Source organism: Aricia agestis, chromosome 4, assembly GCF_905147365.1.
Source record: "Aricia agestis chromosome 4, ilAriAges1.1, whole genome shotgun sequence".
Lineage (NCBI taxonomy): Eukaryota > Metazoa > Arthropoda > Insecta > Lepidoptera > Lycaenidae > Aricia > Aricia agestis.
The window spans coordinates 21,273,896-21,297,100 of record NC_056409.1 but is presented as its reverse complement, the minus strand read 5'-3'; the positions used below and the strand labels follow the sequence as shown (position 1 = coordinate 21,297,100).

General features: G+C 39.0%; 1 protein-coding gene across 1 annotated transcript; it reads right to left on the bottom strand.

Annotated features, from left to right (window-relative positions):
• Window positions 1–446: 446 nt before the first annotated feature.
• Window positions 447–21,632, bottom strand: LOC121726265. The gene is made up of 2 exons (XM_042113541.1): window positions 21,310–21,632; window positions 447–1,458 (listed from the first exon to the last, which is right to left on the bottom strand). The coding sequence occupies exons 1-2, from the start codon at window positions 21,599–21,601 to the stop codon at window positions 1,193–1,195; spliced, it is 558 nt and encodes a 185-aa protein (XP_041969475.1). The 5' UTR covers window positions 21,602–21,632; the 3' UTR covers window positions 447–1,192.
• Between the last annotated feature and the right edge of the window lie 1,573 nt (window positions 21,633–23,205).

Sequence of the window (23,205 nt, the reverse complement as noted above, 5' to 3'; positions counted from 1 at the left end):
TACCCAAAGGGTAAAAACGGGACCCTATTACTAAGACTTCGTTGTCTGTCCGTCAGTCTGTCCGTCTGTCTGTCTCCAGGCTGTATCTTAAGAACCGCTATAGCTAGACTTCTGAAATTTTTACAGATTGTGTATATCTGTTGCCGCCATAACAACCAATACTGAAAATAAAATTAATATTTAAGGAGGGCTCCCATACAACAAACGTGATTTTTTCGCCCTTTTTCGCTCTATATCAATAATGACAAGACTTGAATTTTTCACACATTCTTTTGTTATAATATGTGTAAGTACTTTAATATCTAATAATAATATTAAAATAAAAGAAATGGGGTTGGGGGCTCCTATACAAAAAACACAATTTTTAGCCTATTTTTGCTCTGTATCGGTACGGAACCCTTCGTGCGCGAGTCCGACTCATACTTGGCCGATTTTTTTCTCTATCTCTTTTCTCTGGCGCCTGCTTCGACCATCGCGAATTTCAAACTATAACGACTCGAATAGATCTCATTTCATTCTAGATTAACCTGTTAAGTTCGTTGCCAGACTGCTTCTTATGTGTCTACTTAAAGTAACTTTAAATATGTTTAATTCTACATAAAGAGCGATCACCTCTCGAACACGACACAGCGACGAAAGTGTATCGTAATTACATCTAGTAATTATGCCCTTTCTAAACCTAACGATCTATACTATGAGATCAGAGGCTCCGTCTAATGACACGAGGGTCTGCCCGCATAGAGGTTTTAATTTCAATTTTATTTAACTATTAACTGAGTGCTTAGTCAGAACTCAGAATGCGTTCAGTTTTAATAGCGAAGCTGATGTCAAAATGTATGGCACTCGACATTACGCATCGCTAAGTGTGGCGCTTGCGATGAATGTTAACTGAAACATGAAATGTTCTGGTAATTACCTCAAAACTACTCAATGTAACGTATCGCCCGGATCACAAAATCGATTATATATGAGAGAGATGAGCTCGATGGTTGTACCATCTTCTACATCAAGAAAATCTGTGTACGGGCAGGCCCAATACTCCCCTACACATTTCTACTACAGTTAGGCGCTTCGGAAACTCACTTGTACAATAAATATTTGGTGTTTACATCAGACTTGTACGACGGTCAGACGTCTATCACAATAAGACGGATACCTGGTGAACATGTCGAATATCCTCCATGAGTGTATATCATGTGTCGACGGTGAGGTTGGCGGGCGATGCGGACGTGTCCGGGGTGAGCGAGGGTGCGGACACGTCCGGAGTGAAAGTCTGTGCGGACGTGTCCGGGGTGAGCGTAGGTGTGGACGTGTCCGAAATGGACGTGGGCACGGACGCGTCCAGAGCTATCGTGGACGCGGATGTGTCTGTGCTTTGTGTGGATGTGTAGTTGAAGGCTTTCGGCGTTGACTCTGTGCTGTTCTGGCTGCTCCCGCTCACTGTGGTATCGCCTCGTCCTGCGAACAAACACCACGTTACAGTTTAAAGTTATTTTACCTTTACGGGGCCTTTATTCCGATGACATAAGGATCACTCTCTAGAAGCTCCGACGTACCAGACTATACAATTAACTTAATTAACGCTTTAACGCAAGTAAGGTAGCCCCTGGGGAAAGCTTCGCGCGTTTTTTTTTTATAAATAATTGTCGTTTTACGAAACAAATACTACAATTTCTGTGGAAATTGTAACGCTGTACAAAACCTGGAAAGGTGTGTAATTATTTGCAGGAACGACTAATTAGTGCTTAGTGCATACTGAGTGCTAATATTTACAAATAACATCGCCCTACAGACTAACTCAAATATTATTTATATACGTGAGAAATGGTCTTATATCGTGTGGAAACTCTACATTTTTCCGAAAAAAAAAATTGTCCTTTCCTGGGAAATCTTCAAGTATTTATTCTTCATCGGTTTAAGCGTAAATAGATAGACACAACTAGTGTGTATTCGTGAGTCAGTAGAGGTAAATTCGCGCCCCGCAGGTACGGTAGGTGTTCTATACGAATGAAGCAAGTTCAAAGGATAGTAAAAAAAGAACATAAAAATGTATAGAGGCCGTAACTCCCGGGCTAGTAAATACCGGCAACTGGCAAGGTTCCGTAAATATTTAGAAAGACGCTCCGCCGGCAAAGATCCCATGATTTACATTACACTCATACACGTTTATGCACCGGATATTATATACGATGTTCGCCGTTCGCGGTCTGATGATTGATGGGATATGGTCAAAACTTGTTGTAAATAGTGCTCCAGTTATGAAGATGCGTCTGGTAGGTAAACGGAGTAAAATTCGTAGTATATCTATGTAGAGAAAGTGACTGTGTTAATTATTTTAATATCCTATAACATTATTATTCACCTAAATCGTAATGATTCATATTTTTAAAAGATAAAAAACTAACAAAATCTGAAACTAAAGGAGAAAACACCAACGTTGAATGGATGACTTGCTAACTCGATTTTGCGGGAATCGAAACCATGAGGCTTCGATTTCAGCAAAAGTTGAAAATTAAACTGATTAGCCAAAGGCTCTATAGCAGGGGTCACCAATTAGTTTCGCTCGGGGTCCGTTTTAAGAATTAAAATGACATTCGCGGTCCACACATTTAAAAAAAAAATAAACAAATGTAATTACGGAAATTACAAAGGTGTTTACTTGTATCAATGAGAAAGTAACAATTTTTGTTGCTACAAGTTCATCAGTATGTCGAGACTGAAATTAATTTTTAAAGAAGAAAATGCTTGGTCCGCACACAATGGGTCGGCGGTCCGGATGCGGACCGCGGTCCACCATTTGGTGACCCCTGCTCTATAGTCTATGTCATTGACAATAAGATCATATATTGAGCAATGAGCATGAATTCCTATAGACACTTGCTACGTCGTAATGCATAATATTATGGGAGCAGCAGTGAAAAGGTCGAATGCTCTATACGCATTGTTTATGCCGGCACTATAGTGTACAGATGTTGATCCCTAGGTAAAATAAATACCTCAAACGCACTGTTTACGCCGCGCCGGCACATAGTCTACAGAAAATAAAATACCTCAGACACACTGTACTGTGTACACATTGTTTATGCCGGCACACAATCTACAGAAAATAAAATACCTCAAACGCCCTAAACATATTGTTTATGCCGGCACTAGTCTACAGATAGTGGAGTACCGCTGATCCCGGCCGGTGTAATTGACGGAAATAGCAAGTGCCGCGGCTTTCCAACGGCTTTCCCGGTACACACAGTACTCACTTTATTACTTTACTGAGAGTTCGGTAAAAGCGGTAGTTTAGTAGAATCCATACTTCTACACTTCACACTTGTAATAAAAGTGGGAAAGTGTGTCGGTCTGCCTGCTACCTCCTCCTGTAGGCCAGCAACGCACCTGCAGCTCTTCTAATGTTGCGAGTGTCCATGGGCGACGGCAGTTGCTTTCCATCAGGTGACCCATTTGCTCGTTTCCCCCTTATTTTATAAAAAAAGAAAACGTCTTGACACATAAACTACTGAACCGACAATGGTGGGTATGGAATTTGAGTCGCGGGAAGTCACGCGGGAACATGAAAAATATGACCTAAGAATAATTGACAACCACGCGAACTTATTACACCTTTTTCATTGGGGGTTAAAAAAGTGATTTTAAAAGGGGTATGAAGATTTTTATATGGAGCCTGGCCTACCTACTGTCCGCCATTGTGTTTTTCCGCGTTCACGAATATATTATTTCAAAAATGTATAGCTAACTATTCTAACTAACAAACAAAAAATAATCTTGGACAAAACCGCGTAAAGTGTCACATTTCGAAGATTTAGCCCCAATTTCACCAACGTCTGTTAGTGTTAACAGCTTGTTAAAATGTAATGTCTTCTCTTTCATTCATATGAAAATCGAAAGAGGTAACGTGATACTAATTCCGGCGTTAACTTTAAAAGTCGTTGGTGAAATTGGGGCTAAAGCTGCCAAAGTTGCAATATCTTAAATTGGTAAAATTTGGCAGCCCATATCTTCGAAATGTGACACTTTACGTGGTTTTGTCCAAGATTATTTTTTGTTTGTATTGATGTTAGCTATCCTTTTTTGAAAAAATATTCGTGAACGCGAAAAAAGACAATAGTGGACAGTTAGGTCCGCCAAAATCTTCATACCCCTTTCATCATAAATTCATCATAATAAAAAAAATACATTGAGTGAAATAAGCAAAATAATTTAGTAAATAATTTTATACGTTAATACGTTTATAAGAAGAAGACATGCTCCTTAGTCTATTGTGTACAAAGTTTAACGCGAAAGTGAATAATTGAGGTACCGCCTCAGGGATTTGCCGACGAACAAACTTTATTACAACTCCTCGAACCGAACAGACAAAACCCGACGAAAATATGGTTATTACATAATAACGTAATCTCTATATCTGTGTGAGGTAGTATAAAGTAATTCCATTTTACTCGGTGCTGAGTAACACGATTCATATATTATTTTCGGAGCGCAGTTGAACATTTTATATCGTTAAATTGGGCCAACATCTTGAGGTTTGAGTTCAGTTAGAGTGCTTGCTTGCACTTGTGCTGCACTGCATTACAAAACGGCTGTTTCTGAAAACGGCTAATCGTAATGTTATACGTAATGTCAGCTGATCTGTAGCACACAATTTAGTGTCACAACTCACAAGCGCTATGAAGCATGTTTTATGCTTCATGGCGATTGTGACATCAAATTATATAGATTGGAAATTTTAATTTTAAATTGGCGATAATCTTCATAGTTTTGTTCTGTAAGTTTTTAGGTAAATATGATGCTTGTACACTTGTCACTTGTCTTTATAATTTATAGTAATTTTGTACCTAGTTAAATATTTTTTCTGTCCTTTAATTTACTGTTGTAGTTGTTGTTTGTAGTCATAATTATTTATTGTTTATATCACTGCAATGATATGTTGTGAAGTCACTCTTTAGTCCCAGCAGAATACCAGTGCAGCAGGCTTGCTTGCTGCGTATAGCTGAGCTTGGGCCAATTTTGACATCACATAACATATACCATAGGCAATAGTTATAATTTAAGTCAAGTCCTTTTTACTTTTTTATTTATTTATTTTCTGTATTGTATAATATGTTGTGTGGTGACAAAATAAACGTATTCTATTATATTCTATTCTATTGTAATATTTTGTATAATTTCTCTAAAATTCAAACTACTCATATTGTATTATTGTAAGTTGTTAGGTGGACTTGTGATAAAGTCAAAACAATAATTTGAAATGAAACATCTATGATTGGCAGGTAGAGTACTATGCCATAAGGCAGGAAGCCCGTCCTTGTATTTTTTTTGCATGAAGTGTTTTAAATAATGTTAAATTAAGTAAGTTAAAAATAACCCCGATTCAAAACTCTGATAAGTGTTAGGAATAAATGCAAAATATTGAACCGATCGAATTACTGGAATTTACAACGTTTCATGAAACTATGAAACCTAAAATTTACTGCACTGAACGAGCTGATATATATCACTATCGTGTCAAGTTTGAAACAAAAAAAAAACTAGATTAAAATCGGTCCAGTCGTTTAGATGCGACGGACAGACTCGCACACACACAGGCAGCCACGTCAAACTAATATTAAGCTAATAATTTTATTCGGGGGTTAATAAAATAAAACTATGTTTTAGATTCTAGAATCCAAACAATGTTATGAATCATTCTAAATCAGCAGCGATGGCAGCAAAATGCCCCTTCATCGGTGTCGAGACTCGAGAAGCTCGGAGATTATGTAAACATGATGCTATCTGCTGGACGGATGACGCCGGGTCAAGGTCGCGGCTCACTGAGATCTTATTTCAATTACAGAGGGTGAGAGAAGTGCTATTTAGATTAACGGACCGTCAACAAAAATGTCACGATATAATTTTTCAGATTAAAGCGGCCACGTGACACGTCTCTTCATCTTACACGTTTACATAAGAAAATGAACAATCGCCGATCGTAAACAGTTTGATGGCTGTTAAATTGATACATGAAAGATGCGGACTTCGAGACGCTCTTGTTTAGCTTTATCGTCGCAGAACTCGTAAACCTGTCGTAAAATTATATGCGCCACTATTAATGTAATTTAATGTGAAGTCATTATTGTTAATTTGTCTTTCAAAGTTTGAATGGAAGTTTAGATGAACATTAGTTGCGAACTTTCATATAAATGATATAATATAACCTTATATTTATTCCTATCCACATTTCTGTAAAATGCAAATAATATAACGATTACGTTAAAGTATGTATATTTAGGGCGTCAATCATTTTCTAATAAGGAAAACCACTTTTTTCCGAATCGGTTAAAGAAAGAATGGAGACACATTCCTGATATTATATTGTTTGGCATCATGGTCTGAAACTTGATTAGATACATCGCAATGCACATAATAATATAACAAAAAAATGCGAAGAAAAGACCAGTACATAGTTGACGTTTAAAGTGTTATCTTACATTATCCGCTCACTTCTGACCGCCTCAACTGCAAAGCAATTACTGTAACTGGAAAGACATAAAGCTTTACTGGAGCACTCGGCCGCTCGTTAGCAGTTAGCACGGATTGGGCCACGAGACTTGACCCACTTCGCCTTTTGTTACCCCCCTGCCTTCCTCCCTTTTCCGCCCCCCTCAAGCCCGCACACCGTCGCCCAATACACCGAGTTTTTCGACTTGATGTTGCAAAGGGTTTGTGATAACTGAAAATTTTTGTATTGTTTATAATAAGATTGGCTATTCGCCTAAGTACGGTCGGCAGAGTTTTTTATGTGTGAGCTTAATATAATCGTCTTATAATAAGATTCTGTAGAGAGGGTAAGCTCTATATTTAAATGCTATTATACATTCACTTTAAGACTTTTCGTCTTTTAATTAAGTTGCTTATTTTATTAATAAAGGTCTTAATATCGCCTAGTAATACTTACTTCGAAATACTATATAGATGGAAGTGGTATGTATTCAACAAATTAGGTATGCTATTAATTTCAAGAACGGATATAATAATTATTTAAATGTGACGATATGTGATATCGATGAATTAGCCTAGTTACTATAATGGATACCTTACGTATAACCTTTAAACTTTTTTGCTGATTGTACCATCGAAGAAATTGATTTATAGGCAGTTAACGGACCTATGTCATTTGGTCGGATTATGTCAATTCAATATTAGTGATGAGCTGTCCGGCTGAGTTTGACATAACGCTACCAAATTATGTAGGTCCGCCACCTGCTACGAATCAACTTCTCTGACAGTACCTACTAATAATTAAGCATTATTATCTTATATTTATTGCTATTGTCGTCTTTTGTAGCTTACCACAATCGACGTTGAGTTGCTCATAAATTATGAGCAACTCAACGTCGATTGTGGTAAACAGTTGTCCTATCATGGCTAATGGCTATCCACCATGACCCAACGGAGAGGCCATTAGAGGATCAATTACACAAAGCGTTATCTTCGCTGCAGGGGCTGCAGTAAAGGAAAAGCACACCTACGTCAAATATACACACAATACAAACGCTCAGATATAAACAGCGCGCTACGTCACTTATTTGTATACTATAATATACTAATGTAAACTATCCTACCGAAGTGCAAGTGTATTATTATAGTGTTATTATTCGGCCAAAAGTGTTAGTATTACTGTCGACTACGCTCCTCATTCATATTATCATCGTCTTTCAATGCCGAGGGACATTAGGGAAACAGTCGTAAACTATAGTGGTTAAACTTAGGCCTGTAGCCCAAGCACGAAGCATATGTGGTAAAGCGCTCGTATTTAATGAAAATTGTGGTTATTTGCGTACAAGTTTCGCTTGAGGGAGCTACGAGTAGTTAGTACTTTAGCAGGTAGTTACTAGTTCGTGATCGTGCTACCGGTGCGGGCCGGCCGCTGGCGGCGGGCCGCTGGCGGCGGGCCGGTGCGAGCGGGTGACGTACCCGTGTGTGGTAAGCAAGTGGGCAGTGTGGTGCGCGTGACAGTGTGCACCTTGCGTTGGGCGTGGTGCGCGTCCTTCGGCTCCCAGAAGAACACGTAGTACAGCGACAGCATGATGGCGGCCAGCGACACGCACAGCACGTACACCAGCACCGTCAGCACGCGCACGCTCTTGTTGTCCTTGCGCTCGTACTCCAGCGCGCCCGCGCCGCACCGCCCCGACATGCCGACTGCAGCCGACTGCCGCCCGCCGCCCGCTATCGACGTGGCCCACTTCCCTCGGGTCACGCCCGGCGCGCCGCGCCAGTCGCCGCCGACTGCCCCGCTGGCGACTTCATTTGTTTATCCTTAATTTACGACGCGCTATTCCCGGGGCCATTAGCGCGATTTCGCGACGCGTCGGGCGCCGGAGGACGGCGAGCGCCGGGTCCGACGGTAATTGCGGCGGGTGTCTCGGGAGTGACGCGCGTGTCGCGCGGCGGCGGCGCGGGGCTGGGCGGGGGAAGGCGCGGGGGGGCGGGATCGATAAATCCCATTATCTTACGGACCCACCATTTCGCCAATGGTTACAAATTCTGCACACGTTGTAAAACTTAATCTCGTCTAATTCCCGCCTTCGATGACCGCTTAAAGCTTAACTTTATTATTGCTCGTAAGGGTAAGGTGAAAGAATAAAGTAGGTCAGTAGGACTTTGACCGCGAGTCTGTTGTTGCTCGGCAGCTGCTGCCCCGACAACAATTAATTCCTCATTATGTAAGTCCGGCTTATTGAACTTTTCGCAACTTCGGAACTGAAACGTGTTTTATTTGTTGCTAAAAGTTTTCTTGTTTGTGGAGTCTTTATTAGATCGTAGTCACGTTTCGAAACCCTCGAGCAGATGAAGTCATTGTATATGAATTTGTATGAAGTGAAATAGGTATGACAAGAAGAATAGACATTCTTATCTATAACGACTGGCGTCTGCCAGAATTCAGCTGTGTGTACTTTGTTACTTTTACATTATTGCTCCGATTATTTAAATTATTTCAGAATTTTATTCACGCGTCATTTACCGTGGTCGTCATACACGAATGAATACTATTCATGAGGCCTTGTTTCTGCAGTTTACTTGTATTTTGCAAAATGACTTAAAGTCAATTCCCTCGATCGAGAATATTTAGGAGTAACGAAGATCATATTTTGTCTTTTTAACCAATCTATACTTCCTAGTACCACAATTATTACGACAAGTGTTCACCTTGTAATTCTGGTGGCGTTTATTGCACACGCGGTACAGTAATACGTATAAGAGGTTGGGTTAGGTTAGGATAGAGCTTGGGGTCCTTAAACGTCATCATAGGGGCATGGAAGCGAAACAGCCGACTAACTCGTCTAACATGTCTTCAGCGATAGTGATATATTATGTGAAACAGCCACTCAAGTAACACAAAACCAACGGCTCTATCTCTGATGTCGGCGACGAGTAAGACCCACTAATTTAATTCCTGCGGATAATAAAAAATACGTGTTGCACTCGGGGACTGCTGCGGTAAAGCTATTGCATATAATTTTTTATCAACTTATGCCGCACGCACACAAACACCGTGCTGAAGTCTTTTCGTTACGTGCCGCCGTTCGAACACCATTTTCGTTACGGAATGCTATGCAATAGTTTTCAAAAAACCTTTTTGTGCCGTTTTACTTTCTGAGAAAAAGCGTTTAATGTCATGGTCTAGTAATATATCATCAGTGATCAGTTAACAAAATACAATAAAGGTAATTGTTCATTAAGGTGACGCCGCGTTAAAGTAAAAAAAACCGTGTCGGATATGTTTTAGATTGCTTGTTTTCTATAGGAGGCCGGCCCGGCCTCTCATAGAAAACAAGCAATGGAACAGCAAAAAAAAAATGGTAAGCGACAAAATGGTTTTGTCGCGTAATTTAAAAACCATAAATACATTTTATATAAGCTATGGGCAAATTAAAGTGTATGATTGAACCAATCTATATACAAATTTTTGAAGCTTAAATCACTCTCCTCTGTTGGCAAAAAAGGAATCCCTTTTTTACAGAGGTCTTTTTGATTGATTATTCTGTGTTATAAAAGTTGACCAATCGTGTTATGCTATGGGTAATTCAAAAACAAAGACATGATGAATACTGACAATGAACTTTAATTTCTTAGCTTTAGTCATTGCTGAGAAAAATTGATATCGCTACAGTCAAATTATCAAGACGTCGCGTTAACGCGATTACAGTCGAAACATCGGTAACGATATCGTAGGCAGAAATGGCGCGCGGCGCAGCGGGAGAGATATTAGCACGTACTACGTAGACAGAACGAACCAGTCGAACGACATAGACCACAACGCGACGCGTAGATGCATTTCTAAATTTGTATGGATTTGTCGTCTCGCGCAATTGAAATCTGTAAAATCCATACAAATTTAGAAGTGCATCAACGCGTCGCGTTGCAGTCTAAATTAACCCTTAGAAGTGTTCTCAAAATGTATGTACCTACATTTCACGTAGTATATCATATCAGCCGGCGCGCGCCGTGACTCTGCCATGCTCAGCCGGCCCGTACGTAGCATATGCTAGCGGTAGCACGCGGTGGTACAACGCGTCGATTTGGCAGCTTTTTTGAAGTCGGCCTACTGGTTCGTTCTGTCTATTGTGATTTTAGCGAGTAATTGATTGTGTTCGCCGCACATATTGTGTTACGGTAATCGGATTACGAAACTTGCCGCGTGTACCCCTAATTTGGTAAGCGAGTACTACTAATTTAGTAGCTATCATGTTTTTGGACTATACTTTCAAGGTCAATTAAAGTATCGAGAAAACAAACAACAACAAGACTGCGATAATTCTGTCTACTCTGACTGCGATTTACCGTTAGATCCTGTCAATATCGCATTTTTCTTTTTAATGCTAAGACTTGATTAATTTGCGTTATCTTTTTTTTTTGCTTTTTTTTATGAAATAAGGGGTAAACGAGCAAACGGGCCACCTGATGGAAAGCAACTTCCGTCGCCCATGGACACTCGCAGCATCAGGAGAGCTGCAGATGCGTTGCCGGCCTTTTAAGAGGGAATAGGGTATTAGGAGAGGGTGGGGAAGGGAATAGGGTAGGAGATTGGGCCTCCGGTACATTTACCCTACTATTTCTAGACCTCTACGTCGTAGCCCGTAGCTGTGCTACGAACATACAATCAAGCTACAGAGTTAAATGTCTGTTTGTTACCTCTTCACGTCCAAACCGCTGATCCGATTTTGCTGAAATTTGCCATGGCGATACTTTGAGTTCTGGGAAAGGACATAGCTAATACTTTTTATTCCGAAAAAATCCCGGTTCTCGCGCGTAAACGAATTTTGGCGCAACGAATTTACGTTGTGTAATATATTTCGATAAGAACTCTAGCTTCATATATTATTCCTGTGGTACAGGTATCCCCTACTATTGCACAGGACCTGTGCTATAGTAGGGGATACTTTGAGATAAAACTCGTGAATGAACCTCCACGACGTACTGCATAGTGCGTCTAGTGACATTGCGAAATTATTCTGTTCCGTAACGCATATATCTCTTATTGTACTTTCGAAAAAATTGATTCACAGGCAATCGACGGACCTACGACGTTTGGTCGGATTATATCGATTAGATGATAGCTGTGATCTGTCGGCTGGGTTTGACACAACGCGACCAATTTACGTAGGTCCGCCATCTGCCGCCAACTTCTCTGATACTGATAGTACTTACTTGCGATAAGATTACGGATTTTAGACCACGTATAATGGTTTTATCTCTACTACGATTACAAATTATTTATTTACGAAGCTATAATCGTGTCTAGACCTCGACGTCGTAGCGCGTAGCTGAGCTACGAGGATACTCATTACAGAATCCGCATGGTAAAGATCAAGTTCGATCAACCTATCCGGATTCCGGATATTTTTATTCATCCGGAATCCGGATAACACACAACTATTAAAACGTGAATTAAAAAACCACTAATTGTGTTTTATCAGTTACCAACAAGGATCGACAGTACACTCAATTAATTATGGAATTTGGATATCCGTGTCGTAACAAATAGCTGCTAATTATTATTATTACTAGCTAAAAGCCGAGCTTTGTGAGGGCTCGGGTCGTCACACCATGACTGCCTGATGACAACACATCTAAATATAAATAGAAATTACTATGTTAAAGCCAATGAGTTTCTAAAATACTTAGTAACATAGAATATCATTGGTTAAAGCACAAATCAATAGGCGTGATAGTTTTTCCGTAAAGTGTACCACAAAATGTACAGGTTGTGGGATATACTAGGACTAGCTTCGCTCGCCCTGATTATTGAGTACCTTATAGCACAGGGGTTCCCAAACTTATTTGAACTAAAGCCCCCCATTGTTTCGCCTATTTTCTTATCTTTATTTAAATTAAGGGGTTTTTGCCGCAAATTTTATAAAAATACATACAAAATGCTAAATTAGACGTTTTTATAACCATATTTTATCCAGTTTAAATAGAAGTCTTTGATTTTATCATTACCACTGACTTAATTTGCATTCCTGAATTTTCTCCAGTCACAGGATTCCGGGATTTCTGTTTACCAAATTATAATATTCTAAGAAGTCGCCACCAAAACTTGCTAGTCAAAATTGCAATCCAGATGAAATGAAATGATATCTCACACCGAGAACTCTACACAACGCCTCCATTTTTTTCTGGGTTCCACACCGCCCCCCTTTTACTCATCAGCGTCCACAAGGGGGCGCTATCGCCCACCTTGGGAAAGGCTGTTATAGCAGTACACATAGGTTATCGGAACTAAGGACCTCAACGTCGCGTAGCTCTGCTACGAAGACACAAACGAGTTATTTATTTGTAGTTGGTCGCAAATCCGCAAGGGGCACGGGAATATTTTTTCATATCTTATGTATAGTTTTTGAATTGAAGTTACAATGAATGAAATTAAAAGGACTACAGTAGCTTATTTTACGCTCGCACAAAACAAAGGTGCTTATTGTTTTGTAAACATGCGTTCTTTGAAGCTAACGTTTATTATAGACGGGCGTTATTAGTGGTTTTATGAGCATTTTATGCGCCGCTCGCCGCTCGCCGCCTGCCGTTGCGCCCGCGATAAATCTTTGTCAACCGATGATCGATTGTGGTCGAGTTATTGCTACTAACTCTCCCTAGAGCGGCAACACGTTAACACTTAAAAAAACTACATATTTTATGTAAAAAATAAAACTTAAAGTAGTACACTTAAATAGCACTGTTTTAGGTCTTAGTAGTACGTCAGACTTTCATTTAAATCACTATTTAAGTTAAAGTAAGCTTATATTCAATTTAAAAAGCCCCCTATTTAAGCAACGGTTCCAAATATTTTGTTTCGGTTTTAGCTGGCTTAGTCCTTATATATATATTCTATATATCTGATAATAAATTGCCGGCGGTATAAGCCGTTTTCTTCCTTAAAGATACGGTCACAGTCGCCCGTCCCACCGCCAATCTATACTATAATATTATAAATCAGGTGAGTTTGTTTGTTTGTTTGTTTGAACGCGCTAATCTCAGGAACTACTGGTCAGATTTGAAAAATTCTTTCAGTATTAGATAGCCCATTTATCGAGAAAGGTTATAGGCTATATTTAATCACGCTAAGACCAATAATAGCGAAGAAATGGAGGAAACTGTGGAAAAAACGGGGGGAAATTATTTGAAAGAGCTTATTTCACGGACTACTAGAGCACTTTTTCTGTTATTTGGCACAGATAAGAAGTAGACCACGTGAAGGATAGGCTATTTTTTGTGGACCAATTTGTCTGTGAAATATCTAATTTACGCGGTCGAAGCCGCGCCGAACATCTAGTTAAAAATAAAACCTTTTCGCTCATAATCTTTTCTCTCCTTTATACTGTGCTACGTAGAGTAACACAGTGTCTCCACAAAATCTAAACGTAATGAACAAAGTCTCACGACACTTGCGTATACAGTCTACAGACAAGTTGAATGTATTTGTTTATAAAATTCCGAGCTCTTTAGCTGCTTGAGAAAGTGGACACAAGTACACAACGTAATTCTACAAATTACATAATCCGCAATAGTTAATCCGGCCGCTTGTTACGCTTCATTGACGTGAAGTCGGACTAAATGCCAAGACCGTCCGACTACAGGCTACTCGCGTTCAGCATACAGTAATGATGCTCAAAGGTGATCGTAAGTACATCTATCAGCAAGCACGCGCCGTCCGCGTCAGCGCCGCATTTTAGAATTCGTTGTGTGAAATAATGTGAAACTCGCAGATTGGTCCGCAGTCCGCACCGTACACGCCGCATTTCGTGTACTACAATGCGTGTACTCGTATGCGTGTACTCGTATGCGTGTACTCGTATGCGTGTACTCGTATGCGTGTACTCGTATGCGTGTACTCGTATGCGTGTACTCGTATACGTATACGCGTATGCGTGTACTCGTATACGGGGGGCTCGGCGCGTACGGTGCTGAATAATGCGATCAGCTGTCGTAGTTTTTTTCTTTAGAAACTAAAATCCTGCCAAAAATATACATCTCGACTAAGGCTATATAAAGCCTGATGTGTTTATTTGTGATTTACTCTACTATAATACGGCACCTACATTCGATGGAAACAAAAATAAATACTACTCTTCATAATATTATTATTTTAGTATTAACAATATAATTAATAGTTCGTTGTGTCTATACTACAAATATCTGGCATGCAAACAACACAAAGTGTATGTCAACAAACACAACCTCGTTGTCCGGTCTTTCGTGTACACAGTTACATTATACGAACGGCACCTCCTACAACTATGTGCTATGTAAAACAAAAAGTGATTGGTGTTATCCATACTAATTATTTCAAGTTCTGCGAAAGTGTGTCTGTCTGTTACCTCTTCACGCCCAAACCGCTGAACCGATTTTGCTGAAATTTGGTATGCAGATACTTTGAGTCTCACGTAAGGACATTTACTTTTACTATTGTTTTTAGGATACTTTTTATGTCGGAAAAAAGTACGGTTCCCGCGCGACAAACGAATTTTGGCTCAACGTTGTTGCGTCATCTATAGTACACAAATCACTATATTATAATATCTTGGAGACGGACATCTTAGGCTTTGGCGAAGAATCGACTTTCGGTCGGATATAGTACTAGATGACGCCCGCAACTCCGTTGCGCTAAAACTCGTTTATCGCGGCAGAAACGTACATTTTTTTTGGGATAAAAAGTATCCTATGTCCTTTCTTGGGTCTCAAAGTATCTCCATGCCAAATTTCAGCAAAATCGGTCTAGCGGTTTGGGCGTCAAGAGGTGACAGACATACACACTTTGCAATAGTTAGTAATAAATGAGAAATGCCGCACACCTGTCCTTATTTTAATTTTATAGAACGGGGGGGGGGAGGGGGGTTTAACCCCCAAAACCCGCAGCCAGGGCCCTGGCTACGCCCGTGGGTTTCGGTTTTTGAACACAGATACGAAGTTTTGACGTACGTCCGACTTTTCCGTTTTGCCATCTGTGTTTCTGTGTTCCACATCTGCGAGACTTCTCGGCCTGACTTGCCATCGTCAGAGTTCCTCATCCGGCACTTCCCAGTCCGATTTGCCGTCGTCCGAGTTCCACATCCGGACAAGGATACGGTATATTTATCCCTTAATTCAGCGAAGCCGTACATCGCTGCACGCCACTTGGCCTCACAAAGCGTTATTCAATTACGTTACCTTATTCTTTCCGTTCCACGTCACGTACGGAAGCATTTTGCCGTTTGTAATATGTAGAAAATATTAACGTAACTTTACGGACTCTTTTGATGTCGCTACACAGGGTCTACGGTAGTGCTACGCCGTAGCACCTGCTACGGCGTAGAGCTTCTACGTTCTACGCGTAAAATTTAATGTGTTTTTTTTAATCTCGGCGCTATTTAACTAAGGTTATACAAATCGAATTTGTAAGAGAGTTTATGTGCTTGTTTAATTTTAGTACAAGTTTATATTTAAGTCTGTAATTGACAAATAAATATGTAGCTTTAAAAATAATCTAATGGGCATTGTCCAAGAAAAATCACATGTACTTTTTATATTTTTTTTCGTTAAAATAGGATATTTTAAGAATAAGAATTAAATAATTTTGAAATTCATTGGCTAGTTTTTTCTCAATAAATGTTTAAAGTTTCGCTCTGACGTCATCATCGGCCGCCAATTGACCTCTGCATATGTTTTAAATTTCCTTTCAATCTCATTTATAATGGCTGGTTCGTCAAATGCAAGTTCTCATAATGTGAAAACTGATACGAATTTATTGCTAATTTAACGCCATTGAAGGTCAAACAAAGGTTAAACATGTTTGTTCAAAAATATAAGTAACTAATGGGTATTTTTTTCGTTTATATACAGAAAAACGATCACTGACCTTATTCCTCGAAATGTTTTTGTAATGAGCAAAATTAAAAAAAAAATGGACAATCCCCATTATGTTGTCAAATAGGACCCTGATGATTGTCATCAGTAGTTTGCTACCAGCTTTTAAAAACCGTAATACAGGATCATAATTCCATGTAGTCAAGATCCCTCTTATTGTAAAAAGCAAAAGCAAAACAGATGTATGTAAAAAACGATGACGAAATTCGTTATCAAAAGATATGCGGTTTGACATATTAAGTCATCGCTAAATTACATTTCGCTTGCGAAGACTAATGTCAAATCCCATTACAAAATAACGAATTTCGTCATCGTTTTTAACGACAGGGACTTTGGCTACGGCCTCTGATCTAATAGCAGTAGCAAATTAATATTATGTTTGTTATGTAACAATATATTATAAGCGTTATATATTTATTATCTCCCTCATGGATTTAGAAACATAAATTCCAATAAATTTATTTTAAACATTATTTAGCAAGTGAATTACTTATTATTTCATTTCATATGACAGTTACTTATTATTATATGCATGTAACGTTTTATATAAATATAATAAATGACTTCTGTGCCTCTCATGTCATCTGTTATTGAGGCGAGCACCACTATTCTAATACAATTTAATCTAAACGAAACCAAATGATATATTCGCCGATTCATATCGTATTGTTTTGACGTTCGCCGACAGCACCGACAGCCAGGGGATCGGAGCGTCATTTCCTCTAATGTGCGCGCGTAACGAGTTTCGTTTGTTTTGACGTACGTCCACACTCCGCCCAGACTTAATTTACCTCAAAATGGCCATTATTGCGAACGCTATAAGGATCAATATCGGATGTAGCTGTAGCTCCACATCATCACCATCAATCCGCGTTTGACAGCGTCTCTCAATCGCGCCGTAACAACAAGCGTGATTGGATCGCTCCTCGAACAGTAATTATAGGAATTAGAGTAGGTTCACACGGCACAATCCTGCACGTTTTTTGCAGTATACGTCTTAACATTCATACGCCGATTGTACTGCAACAAATCGTGCAGTACAATCGACGTGTGAATGGTTCTATATGTATACATTGTTGATTATACCAGACCACGGATATTTAATAATATATTTTAATACCTTTATTCTATACATATATTTGAGATTTTTATTATATGGTACACATATTTTATACACATCCAAGACCCATGAACATAGAAAACTTATTGTTCCGTCGGCGGGATTCGAACCCGCGACCCCCGGCATGAGCGCTGACAACACGTTCAACGACTGAGCCACAGGGGTCGTCTGTATGCGCCATTATTTATTCGTTAAATAAGACGTATACTGCAAAAAACGTGCAGGAAACGTGCAGGACTGTGCCGTGTGAACCTGGCCTTACTGTAGAGATAGAGTAGTAGAAATTATAGTTTGGTAATTGGTTATATTATGTCTACGTTGAAAATTGAAATATAATCTGTATAATATTCATGTAGAATTACCGGTATTTTAGAAGTAACGCAGCTCTGATTATTATTATCTAGACTAGCGTTTGGACTTAAAGTTCAAGTTTATTTAGTTAGCCGCACGATAATGAATCATGTTAATCGACAGATAAAATATGTTACCATATAAGTATTATGAGTTTCTGATACAAAACAAAATTTAACTGACCATTTTCTCTTTGGCTTCGAATTACTTAAAGTCTATTATGTACGTCAATGGATATAAATATATCTAAGTATCTCTTCTTACAAATTACTAACTCTAAGAAGATACGTCATTAAGCAAGCCAGATGCTTTGATTATGCCGTAACGGGTAATTTTAGGAAATGACATTGGGACCTTTATGACCCGCTTTACGAAATTCAGCAAACATGAATGAAACTTATATTAATTTTTAGATAACCTTTCATAAGTTATAACTGTGTAGATTTTTTTTTAATAAAGTAATGGGAATGTAGAGATAATGACAAAAATATGTTTTAGTTTTTGCACATTTTCAGCTCAATAATATTAGTAACTAACTAAGATTTTATACACAGTGCCTAAGACCATCATATTATATTAGGCGTGGAATGCGGTGAGAGGGTTACGATTAATATTAATAAAGATTTGTGCATAAAAACGACACATTTTTTTCTTTAACACCTACATCGTTATTGAGATATTTGACATGATTTTATACAAAAAGATAGTGAATAGAGTAAATGTAATCATTCTTTGTTATTATTATAAGAAACAAAGTGCTTTCCGTAATGATAATTATTTTACTTTGATATAAAACTGATACATTGAGTCACTTTTTTAATTTAAAATGCTTCATATTCCCATACCCCACAATAATGAGCTTTAAATCAGTACATGTAGAAGTCTCGGCTTTAAAATAAGGTATGAATCATTAGTGTTTGCCGTGGGTATTTTGTCCATAGTAAAGGTCCCAATGTCCTTTTATTATATTATTCACACACGTTTCCCAAGCGATTTTTTCCTGTTTACGGAACCCTGAAACATTTCGCGAGTTTACTATCGAACTAAAATTAAAACGTAACTATTTCCGGGCGAGTATTTATAAGCGATTGAAATGTAAACAAATTGCTATTGAGGCAAAATGTTTTCGATCGATCTCGAGCGGTGAATCGGAATCGGCAATCTGCTCAATATCGCCGCACTCGTACGTGTTTTACTATAATGTGTTGCGATAATGCAGCCAATTGCATATAATTATAATATTATTGTTTTCAATATTGTGTACTGTGCAATATATATTTCGTTTTAATTAATCCATACTGATCTTAAAAATGCGAAAGTCACCTTCTGCCTGTTTGTCTGTTACCTCTTCATGTCCAAACCGCAGATACGATTTTGCTATATGTTGATATGGAGATACTTTGAGTCGCGGGAAAGGACATAGGATACTTTTTATCCCGAAAAAATATATGGTTCCCGCGCGATAAACGAATTCTGCCGCAATGGAGTTGCGGGCGTCATCTAGTAAATTAGGTATGTTATGTATTATGTATGATAAATGATTCTGTCTAACAACAAGATGAAATATAAATATCGTATCTGTAGTCGTCTGTTAATGCAAGTTATGACGAATGCTAATAATTTTCATAATCCTATCTGTCTGTCTGTCTCTACATTTACTACGACGATTCCACAAAATATTCGTATTTTCTTCAAGCTAAAATCGTGGTATAAAAGTTAACACCCATGTGCTAACTGAAATGTTTACAATGAACACCACACAAATATGTACATTATTCTTTAGTAGTTTTAAGAGATTTTCTGGATTCGATCAATAGAGCTGAATATAGAATGTTTGTATCATGTAATAGTGTAAAATCAAGGTTTACAGTATTTAATCGAAAATTATAAAAACACAACCCATAAAAAATTGGCATGGAGATTAAAGGATACTAAGTCCTGTTTCATAATAGCAATAGCACCACGGAAATATTAATAAATATTTTATTCAAAACTATAAAATTATTTATTTGTCTGTATTTAGGAAGTTTAAACTATAAAGTTCTCTTTAAAACTGGTCGCTAAATATTTCTCATTCGTCTTCGAAACTGTAAACAGACTTTGAATCGTGTCTTTTGAGTTTGGTGTAATATTTTTGTTATCTCGGCAAAGTATTAACTTTATTTTTATTCTTTAACTAGCTGTTACCCGCGACTTCGTCCGCGTCAAAAAAATGTGATAAGTTGATAACAAAGAATGAACATTATGAACATGGTATCTAATTTGGAACATAATTATCTTATGCAACAACAAAAAAATTTTGAAAATCGGTCCACAAACATTATGAACATGGTATCTAATTTGGACCATAATTGTCTTATGCAACAACAAAAGAATTTTGGAAATCGGTCCACAAACATTATGAACATGGTATCTAATTTGGACCGTAATTGTCTTATGCAACAACAAAAGAATTTTGAAAATCGGTCCACAAACATTATGAACATGGTATCTAATTTGGACCATAATTGTCTTATGCAACAACAAAAGAATTTTGGAAATCGGTCCACAAACATTATGAACATGGTATCTAATTTGGACCATAATTGTCTTATGCAACAACAAAAGAATTTTGGAAATCGGTCCACAAACGGCGGTGTAAAATACATACTTAAAACATAAAAAAGTAAAAAATATCCTACTCCTTTTTGGAAGTCGGTTAAAAAGTAGCCTAAGTTACTCCTTATTTACATCAGCTATCTGTCAATAAAAGTCCCGTCAAAATCGGTCCAGCCATTTCGGAGATTAGCCGGAACAAACAGACAGACATACAGGCAGACAAAAATTCTAAAAATTGTTATTTTGGTATATGTACCGTCTAAACATTCATATGCATGTGGTAAAAAACTGTAATTTCAATATGACACACAGACACTCCAATTTTATTTATATGTATAGATACACATACTATTATTATTAAATATACTGGCACACAGAAATCAGAAAAACATTCTAACGTACTGCTGAAAATGCCTCCAACAAGTTGTTCTCGTTGAATGCGGACTGGGAAGCGTTGTTGACTGTTGCATATTATGCATTGGTGTAACAAACAACGCCAAGAAACTTTAGTTTTAATGTGTTTAATGGGTAAATATAATGTTCGTAATGTCATTAAGTAGATTTTAATAAGACTTTGCGTAAATAAAGGTACAAAATATATAAAATACTTTATAGTCAAAAGTTTTGGGGTTACAAATATTTTCCAGGTACAACCACGAAGCTGTATCCAGGGCAACAGAAAGTAACTCAGCAATCAAGACGATGGGAACTGTGATTGATGCATCATTGGCATGAACAATATGCTATAGACACTTGGAAGTGGTACTCGTAATGCATCTCCATTCACCGGCATATTATCAATCGGCATACGGCAATACTCCGCCGAATGTGCAAGTCAAAATACTCACCTGTCAAGTTAGCTGGGAGGTCCGCGGAGTAGTAGGCGGGCTCGTAGTCCCGGTGCGTGCCCTGCCGCGCCAGCAGGTACCCCGGGTCGTCCCCCTTAGGCGCCTCCGGGGACTTCCAGATGCAGATGTAGTAGATCGACAGGAGGATCGCCGCGAACGACACCGACGTCAGGTACGCCATGACCGTCATGATGCGCACCACCTTGGACGCGGGCTTCTCGCGGTACAGGTCCTGCGCCGGCGCCCCCTCCGGAGCGCCCGCGGCCGGCGCGCCCCCCTCGGCGTCCGACATGGCGCGCTACTGCCGCCCGACACGCCGCCGCCGCCGCCGCACGACGAGTGCCGCGCCGCGCGCCTCCGCCCCCGCCCTGGCTCCATTCACAGCCGCCGATCTGCCCGATCCGTTCATTTCAGGGTTCCGTAGGCCTATCTATTGAAACGCCTCCAGAGTCCAGACGCGACGGATATAAAGAATAATAAGAGATCTCTATAGTTTGGCTCTGTCCGTCCATCTGTCTGTCCTTCTCTGCTTTCTATGTAGTAGATGAAATTTTGTACGTGTGAAGATTCCGTATGCTGCGGAGGCCCAAAGTGCACGCGCGCTATATTAAATTATGCGGGGCGCCACCGCCCCCCGCCGCTCACGCCGTGCCCGACATAACGTGACATACAATTTGATTATAAGATTTAATATTTTCAGTTCATACTTACGTTGTATGGTATCGGACAAGCATTGGTACGAAAATAACTAAAGTATACATTGTCCTCAATTCTACTATAAAACATACACAGGGTGCGAACATTTGCTGTTTCGAAACTGCAGAAAAATACAGCACTTAGCACTTGTCTATGAAACTGATTTTTGTTTAAGAAGGAAAGTTGCTGCCTTACGAAAAATTGCTTACATTTGGGAGAGCATTTGCCGAGAGTCGAGACCCTCTAGACTCTAGAGCAGTGATTCCCAAAGTGGCCCAGGTGGACCCACGGTCCACGCGAGACTCTAGTCTGGGGGTGTACGTTAGCCCTGACAAAAAATGGGGGTCCACAATTGTAGGTGGGGGGTCCATGTAAATTAATTTGGTAAGCAGTGAAGAACTTTTGTGTAAGCTTGATTTCGCTTATTTAGAAAGCATAGGCCAGGGATGGCGAACCCTGCTTTATCAAATGCCTCTTTTCTGAATAATCACCATGTCATAGATGTGCCATCAAATAATATTTTTCTTTGTAATCCTGCCGCGCATACCTAATTAAAAATATAATGCCCCTAGCGTAACTTGACGCTTATTTGTAGAATATTGGTAAACTTGGCTAAGACGGATAATTTGTTGAAAAGCACAGTGACTGTAACTTAAAATGATAGCAAGTTTCATGGATTGGTATTGTAGGAGAGGGGGTGCTTATTCGCAGTATGACCTTAAAAGTAGGCCACGAAACAAAGGAGTTTGGGAACCTCTGCTCTGGAGTCTAGGTATAATAATATCGAAGCAAGTTAACGCATTAGTGAAGTTAGTTACTTTGAGTTGGAATTTCATTTACTGAATTAATCGTAGGATTTAAAGGTCATTAAAATACTGCAAAAACTATTGCTTAGACATTACTTACCTGCAAAAATAAACCAAGCATGTAGAATATAATTTTTTGTATTTTACCAAGGATGTAGTTTTTTTTAACTCACTTTACCTTTTGATCATCTATACTAATATTATAATTGGGAAGAGTTTGTTTGTTTGTTTGTTTGTTTGAACGCGCTAATCTCAGGAACTACTGGTCCGATTTGAAAAATTATTTTACTGTTGGATAGCCCATTTATCGAGGAAGGCTATATTTAATCTATATTTAATCACGCTAAGTATAATAGGAGCGAAGAAATAGAGGAAAATGTGGAAAAAACGGGCG